Source organism: Perca fluviatilis, chromosome 22 (genome assembly GCF_010015445.1).
Source record: "Perca fluviatilis chromosome 22, GENO_Pfluv_1.0, whole genome shotgun sequence".
In the NCBI taxonomy this organism is placed as follows: Eukaryota; Metazoa; Chordata; class Actinopteri; order Perciformes; family Percidae; genus Perca; species Perca fluviatilis.
The window spans coordinates 20,067,992-20,076,412 of NC_053133.1; the positions used below are offsets into that span (position 1 = coordinate 20,067,992).

The 8,421-nt window shown below is 39.7% G+C and overlaps 1 protein-coding gene across 1 annotated transcript; it reads left to right on the forward strand.

The window, feature by feature from the left end:
- Positions 1–848: 848 nt before the first annotated feature.
- On the forward strand, positions 849–4,146 carry ccr9b (chemokine (C-C motif) receptor 9b). Its single transcript, XM_039789530.1, has 3 exons — positions 849–1,030; positions 1,184–1,242; positions 2,733–4,146. The coding sequence occupies exons 2-3, from the start codon at positions 1,189–1,191 to the stop codon at positions 3,786–3,788; spliced, it is 1,110 nt and encodes a 369-aa protein (XP_039645464.1). The 5' UTR covers positions 849–1,030; positions 1,184–1,188; the 3' UTR covers positions 3,789–4,146.
- Positions 4,147–8,421: the final 4,275 nt, after the last annotated feature.

Sequence of the window (8,421 nt, forward strand, 5' to 3'; positions counted from 1 at the left end):
CTTAGCATAAACACTGGAAACAGAGAGAAACAGCTAGCCGAGCTCTGTTTAAATGTATTTAAAAATCTGCCTCCCAGTACCTCTACAGCTGACATATAAACTCCTCATGTCTTATTTATTTAATCTGTAGACTGAAGATGCAAGTAACTTTGCGATCTCTATGCTAAGATAAACCTCCTGGCTTTATGCTTACCGTACAAACATGAGTGGTATTAATGTTTTCATCAAACTGTGGACTTATTCTTTTAAATGAACTTTAACAAGTTGAACATCTCTTTTTTGATAAAATGGAATTTTCCAAGGCATATTTCATCACCAGTGACTTGAAAGAGAAACTCCCAGACAATTGAAAACTCTCATAAACTTCCCTCACACTGTTTAAACATATTTATTCAGTAAGACATTTTAAAAGGAAAGATAATGGTTGCTTGGGCAGTCATTTTAGACCACACTGCATGAGCTTTAGGCAGCATGAAGTGGTCTGAGACAATGGGGCTTACATCGACTACATCCTCAGGTTTTGATCTTTAATTACACCTCACGGTTTTCAGTTTCATGCATCACTCATCTGTGGTGTTAAGTGCTCCACCTGTGTATACAAAAGTGTGTCAAAAACGAGCTTTGACTTGATAGAACTTAATCGGCTGTGAAAGAAATGTGGGTGTATTGTTTTGGTTCTAGTTTGGTGGCTATGGTTCAGTGGGTTAAGTCTTCAAAAGTCACAGCTTCCCCTATAAAAACTGCCACACTGTCACCACTATTCAAATATCACACAATTGGAAACCTTTCAATTGATGCATGTTTTATCTATATAGAAATTTAGGGAACAAACTATACAGCACCAGGGGTCGTATGTTGTTTTTCTTCTGCAGACTGAGAAGGAGATGGCGTGATATGTATCAGCACGTGATCCTGTGGTCAAAGGGAAACCATATAAGCAAGTGAACATGAGTCTGGTTGTCAAAGTTACCAGTTGTACTACACAGACAAAGAAACAGAACTGCGAGAACTGCATCTCATCACTGAGTGGGTAAGTGGTTTATTGTAGGCTACTGGTAGAAAATAGACAGGGCAGTTACTATTTAACATTTAAGCTTAATTTCCCCCATATGGTGTATTATACGTTATCCTTGTTACATTAAGGTTTTGATGTGATATACTAATGTCATGTGTTTCTTTGTAGATAACATGGAGGAGCCATTTACAACATATATGACCACAGAAACTGATTATGCTGAATCTGTAAGTATTTATTTGATACCATAATCTGTAGCCATGCCACCAAGGGAAAACAATGAAGCAATTACAAAGAAAATGTTGATGTCTGTATAGATGCTGGAATAGAACAAAGGTGACACTGACTCACCATTGCACCTTTCACATCTGTGATTTTAGTGCATGGGTGTTTGTTTATGCTGTAGTGTTTAAAGAATGCCGTGTGGTAAAACTTCAAACTCTGGTTGATTTGTGAACAATGCCAGCTCAGTGCTTTTTATTAAATATGATGTATTTGGTCATCTTTATGTCGACAGTATGTTTATGTTTTTGATTTCATGTTCGGGGTACAGTAGATTTTAAATCTAAAGCAGACCTCTGTAGGATACTCAAATGTCACATTCATAGCCGCATCAGCATCAAACTTTCCATTGTTTGTAAGAACCTAAGCCTCAGCCCGCTGTTTATCTCTGCCCTAAATCTAAACTTGATGCTTCTTGGGTAATGAGTTCTGCTGCGGGCCCCTTTCTGAAGCCCCTCAGGATCGTTTACCCCCACCGCCCCCCACCCCCAGGCTTGGATAGCAGCAGGAAGTTGTGCAGTAGTGTGGTTTCTCCTGTACAGACACAACACCTGCACATGACAGCAGTTTTTATGCACGCTCTGGTTAGCTTGTACATCACCAACAGCGTTTGATGTCATATCACTGTACTCCTACTAGAAGCATGTTATGTTTTGAAACACTTACAGCAGTGTGTGAGTTGGGTAACAAGGACAGAAGAAAAAAAACACCTTACAGGAAATGCAAAGTGAAAAAGTATATCTTTTGCCAATGGTGAAGTACTCAGATTTTTTTTCCTAAAGTAAAAGTAACAACACAACAGTGTAGAAATACTCTGCTACAAGCATTCAAACATTTACTTTTAGTTAAAGTACAAAAGTATTAGCATCAAAATATACTTCACAATGTGAAAGTACTCATCAAGCAGAATTATGTACAGTAGCTTATATTATTGAAATATAGTTAATGATGCATTAATGTGTTTATTACTTTAATATTGCAGCTGGGAAAGGAGGGGCTTCTTTTTTGTTAAAAATATGAAGCTTGTGAATTTCATCAAATGGATCAATGAAGTGTTATCTTTATCCATAATAATGCATCATTTAATCGTTGATTATATTTTGTATTATTGATCTGAATCTGCAAAGTAACTAAAGGTATCAAATAAATGTAGTGGAGTAAAAAGTACCTCTATTTGCCTCTGAGATGTATAGAGAGAGAGAGAGAGAGAGAGAGAGAGAGAGAGAGAGAGAGAGAGAGAGAGAGAGAGAGTATAAAGTATAAAGTATAAAGTAGCAGAAAATGGAAATATTCAAGTAAAGTAGAAGTAACTCAAAAATTTTACTTAAGTACAGTACTTGAGTAAATGTACTTGGTTACTTTCCACCGCTGTCTGTTGCACAAAACCCTCTTTAATATTGAATCAGATAATCAGTTTGTCTTTGTTTTATTGCAGGTTCCTTCTGACTACCCAGATGACTATGGTTCAGGGATTGAAAACATGGGCATGTGTGACAGAAGCTGGGTCAGGGCGTTTCGTGGACAGTATGAACCACCTCTCTTCTGGATCATCTTCATCCTTGGCGCCGTGGGTAATCTGATGGTGGTTTGGATCTACACCACCGTGCGCAACCGCCTGAAAACAATGACCGACGTGTACCTGCTAAACCTGGCTGTGGCTGACCTCCTCTTCCTGTGCATGCTGCCCTTCTGGGCTGTTGATGCCACCAAGGGCTGGGACTTTGGCATCAGTCTCTGCAAAATGGTATCAGCTGTCTATAAAATCAACTTCTTCAGCAGCATGCTCCTGCTCACCTGCATCAGCGTGGACCGCTACATTGCTATTGTGCAGGTCACCAAGGCCCAGAACCTGAAGAAAAAGAGGCTGTTCTACAGCAAACTTGCCTGCCTGGTTGTCTGGTTTGTCTCCATTCTCCTGGCCCTACCTGAGTTTATCTTCGCCCAAGTGAAGCAGGACAAATCAGGCCAGTCCTTCTGTGCTCTGGTCTACTGGAACAACGTGTACAACCGGACTAAGATTCTGGTTCTGTCCCTGCAGATCTGCATGGGCTTTTTCCTTCCTCTACTAGTTATGTGCTTTTGTTACTTTGTCATCATTCGCACACTTCTACAGGCCAGAAGCTTTGAAAAGCACAAGGCCTTACGTGTCATATTTGCTGTGGTGTTTGTGTTTGTTATCTCCCAGCTTCCTCACAATGGTCTGCTGATAATGGAGGCCACACAGGCGGCCAATACTACCATCACCGATTGTGAAACTGTAATGGGTTTTGATGTTGCTGGACAGGTAGCTAAGACCCTGGCGTTCACTCATGCCTGCCTAAACCCATTCCTGTACGTCTTCATTGGAGTGAGGTTCAGAAAAGACCTCCTGAGGATTGTGAAGATGTGTGCTTGCGGTCTGGGCAAAGGAGGGCTCAGTAAAATACAGGCAGTTCCCAAACGTCCCTCTGTCATGTCAGACACTGAAACTACCCCTGCCCTTTCCATATAAATGCACATTTTCCTAAAATCCTTTGACCTGAGCCTATAGTTCAACTAACATTTATTATATTTTCTTTTTTTTCCATAATGCATTAATTGCTACTGGCAGAGCACTGACAACATTTTCAACTTTCAAAGCAACAAAAATCTTTAGAGTTTACATCCATTACATTCATATGCTGACAGTCACAAGCACAGTTTTTCTGGAGTCACTGTATAAACTGTACATTTGTGTAAATACTGTTGTTGTTTTTTTAAGTGTTTGCATTTTTACATTTGTTCCATCATATATTTGTCGTGTGCTGCTGTAACTGAATAAAAAAATATTGTAGTTTTGATTTTCAGTCAGTAAAAAACATCAATTAAAAATGAGAAAAATCTAAAGCATGCTGCAGTCTTCTTCGTTGCTATTCTGTCCACACAGCACAAAAAGAAGAGGGAAGTTACAACAATAGTTTCAAGTACATATTATAAACGAATGCAGTGGTGATGACATCAACACTTTATATCTACTATACATGGGAAAGTATTTGAGTGCTTTCACTGGTGTAACAGACCTGTTGTGGTGGGAAACACACTTGACTGTGGCCAGTTCAATCCACAATGTTTTCGATCTGATTAGACATCCTCCTGTTGACAGTCTGTGCCATCGTCTGTACCGACACTCATGACTGTTGAACCTCGTCTGGCTATGACTTGTCAGTTTCACAGTGGATGCTAACTGATGCCCATTCAAACTGGCATGAAAGGGGTTTCCCACAATCGCCTCACAACGGCTGTAGCACAGACAGGCTGACTGACAGACAGGCAGGTGCCTGACAAACTTTCCATGTTCAGCCACAACTTTCAAAGCACAGGATTTCAGTTTCACCAACTTCAAAAAAGTGGCCACTCAATCTGCATGGAATTCAATGCACAATTTAGGCAGAAGAGTTGTCTTTCCTTGTCTGACTGGTGTCACCAAAACCTGAGAACATGAAAGCCTAATGCAAGTCTAAATGGTGGGCCTGTGGCCTGCTTTCCAGTCCTCTCAGATGGGTGAGCTGTGGGCGATGAGCACGCTATCACAGTTTCATTACACATGCAAACAGAAACTGCCGGTATCAACCTGACATAAATCTGGCATTAAACAAAGCTTCAAAGTTGAGATTTGATGTTGGCATTATGGCTTGTTGATTAAGTGGGCCAAATTTAGAAGGACTAGTGCAGTGCCTGTTCAAAATGTGTGTTCGAAAGCGACCGAATGCTTGGCCTCCAGTAGTGCTGCTTGCAGTTTTCTCAAGAACCGCTCATCCAAACAATTTCACACTCAATGCTGCACTCCCTTGAGTTCGAGCAATACACCTGCCACGAGTTGGGTCCCAAAGCAATGCTAAAGTATAAGTGACAGCTAGCCATTTGGGACCAGGCTATCTGGGAACAAACACATTCATTTGGAAAGTTACAACACTGAAGGTTGAAATGTAGATCTTAAGGTCTCACACTTAACCTTGCACTTTCCTGGGTCCTCAGCGATACACCCGCCAAGTGTCAAGTTGATCGGATGAAGGGTTGTCGAGAAAATTGAAAGACAAACAAACAGAGAGTCTTATTTTAGTTAGATGATTGTATACTCATTCAGATGTTCGGTTAAGCTGATTAAAGTAAAGTTGATTTAGAGGAAGATTAAATTTGATTCCAAAGATTTTTGGAAGTTAAATTAAAAGATCTTGAATCCCATCTCTAACAAATTATACTGTATGCCTACTGACACAGAAAGAGGAGGGGAAAAGAAAGATGGAGAAAGAAAAAGAGAGGAACATTACAAACAGCTGCAGTCTCGCACATTGACTAAAAAACAAAACCCGATGTGTTATTGTGGTCACTGAGGTTGGCACCCAGACAACTGCAGCCTACCTGCTCAATTCAGGTGAGACCACAGACGCATTCTTTCATTTTACTCCTTTGTACTGCTCCTTCTTCCTCTCACGACAGGAAACCATCAGTCAAGTCAATAACAACGAACTCCTGCTTTACTGCAGAGCTGAGGCCTCACTATGGATGTTCGTAGGGATCCTGGCACATTTTTTGAATTAGTCTCAACTGGAGAACACTAATGGCAATGTTACCCACTCAGCACATCTTTGGCGTATTCAGAATATGTTTGTGTATGCCGGTTTCCAAACCTGGTTTTGATTCTTGCGTGTAAACTTAATATAAAATGTATCTCTTTTAATCTAGTGTATAGCTCACATAGAGTAGATCCCTCAGTTCATTTTGAGTGCACCAGGGAAAAGTACTTCTCAGTTCTCACAAAATTTCTAAAAGAAGAAACTGCAAAAATGTCTCATATACTATTGCAAAATGCAATGTATCTTCTTGTTTCAAAAAAGGTAAACAGATTAGATGTGGTCTGTATTAGATGAGATATGATACAATTTGGCTTCACTAAGGCAGTAATGTTTCCAGAACAATTGTATCAGATTGCCTTACATGAGTGCTTCCAAAATTAATTTGTCTGATGTATTTCACCAGTCCTATCTCCTTTTTCAATTGTTTGATAGCATTTTACTGCAGAGAACACATTATGGCTTTATCGAATAATTGCAAGACATAGTGATCCTAAAATTGTTGATGTTAAAGCTTTGTCTTTTTTTTCTTCTTTCTTTTCCTCAGTATTCAGTCTAGATTGTATGTGCTACCACCATTTGGAGTGAAGGAAACTGGATGACTCAACCATTAATCCTTTCCTTTTTAGGATTTTAGTGGCTTTTTGCTAACTAGATTTAAGGCACACACACACACACACACACACACACACACACACACACACACACACACACACACACACACACACACACACACACACAATCGCAACACTAAATGGTAAGGTGCTACAACTGACTCATGTTAGTGGAAACTGAGGCATGTCATGTGCAGTCAGACTACCATAGTTGGTTGTTGTTGAAATAAATAAAGATAGATAAATATATATTCCACTACAGAAACCAGTAGTGGATTTACTTAAGTAGCACAACAAATAAAATATTTAGTTTACTCCATAAACTGTATAAAATACTCCACTGCAAGTAAAACTCCTGCATTTGAAATGTAACTTCGGTAAAAGTACCGAAGTATTCAACAAAAGTAAACTGACTATATATGACATTAATAGACATTATTTTTGTGACTGATTCAACAATGTGTAAGCAGCATTTTACTGTTGTTGCTGGTCGAGGGGGCGCTAACATTACAGTAATTACTTTGGATACACAACTTGGACTTTTCACTAATCATGCTTTTTCGTGACCTTTTACCATCTGATAAGTTTAGAGAGGAAATAACTATCTGGTTGAACCGCAAAAAATTGATAGACATCTGAAAAATGACTAGGAGCCCCAAGTAGACACTGCTAAAAAAGAAAGTAAAATCAAATGCAATGGATTAAAAGTGCAGCATTTCTCTCTTAATTGTCAAGTAGAAGTATAAAGGAAAATAAAATGGATGTATTCAAGTATATCAAAATTATACTAAGTAGAGTCCTTGAGTGAACACACTTAGTTACATTCCATCACTGTCTAAATCACACCCATTTGAAATTCTATTTGTGTGTTTATGTTTCTCCTGAAAACAAATATATGGATAATACGGTCAAATCATAATTTAGATTTTTTACAAATTAGCTGAACTACTCCACCATCTCTCCACATGTCCCCTGTTCACTGCAGGAGTACCACCTGCCTCAAATGATGGTGTTATTTTGTCCATCAATGCACATCACTCTCTGGATAAAAAGCATCAACCAGACTGTGTCAGAACATTCAGTGTGAGCTTTCTTTGAAATTCTTATAAACTACTGGTAATATCTACCACAAGGTGGTGTAGCTTGCACAGCAGAGTGAGCCTGTGGTTAAGGATTCAGTGAGTTGCCAGCAAACACACAAGTTGGAATTGAAACTACTAACCCCATCTAGTGGCGGCTGGATGGGAGGCCATGTCTGGGGGAGCAGCATTGGATGTCAAGCTTCAAGTTCAAGCGAAATTTGTCTTGTTCTTGCAAAATAATCTCATTCCCAAAGAGCTGCTAATAGACAGGCAGATTGATCGTATACTGTATTACTAATATTCCATGTTCCTTATTATCCCACAACTGCACCATAGTAGTAATCACCACTGGGGAAAATAGTAAAAAGTTTAAAAAAACAGCAGGCCTTGGACTGTGTGGTGAAGAATGCAAAAGACTCACAAGTAGAGCAGCACCTGTGGTTTGGGAACATCCTATCCATCTTTCTGCACAGGGGGAATTGTGTGTGTGTGTGTGTGTGTGTGTGTGTGTGTGTGTGTGTGTGTGTGTGTGTGTGTGTGTGTGTGTGTGTGTGTGTGCATAAAGGAGATGTGTGAGAGAAAGAAAAAGAGGGATAGAGGGAGGACATGGTGGAGTCTATGAGTAATAGTAGAGACAAAGTAAGCATATGTGACCCATTGACATTGAGCGGGCTGTAGTCTGGTTTTAACTGGCCTATGCTCTGGTTCTGTGGGCCACAGAAAGCCTCAGGGACGATGACTTATGTATCACCCCCTGGCTTTGAGCACCATTTATGACAAGTCACAAATAGCTCATCATGGAAGTTAGAATGTAGCTCATAAGTAAATGTGAAGCGTAT

Excerpts from the sequence above, each read along its gene's own strand:
- ccr9b (XM_039789530.1), top strand. The coding sequence starts at position 1,189 with ATGGAGGAGCCATTTACAACATATATGACCACAGAAACTGATTATGCT. Across the intron at positions 1,243-2,732 it reads AAACTGATTATGCTGAATCT|GTTCCTTCTGACTACCCAGA; the intron begins GTAAGTATTTAT and ends GTTTTATTGCAG.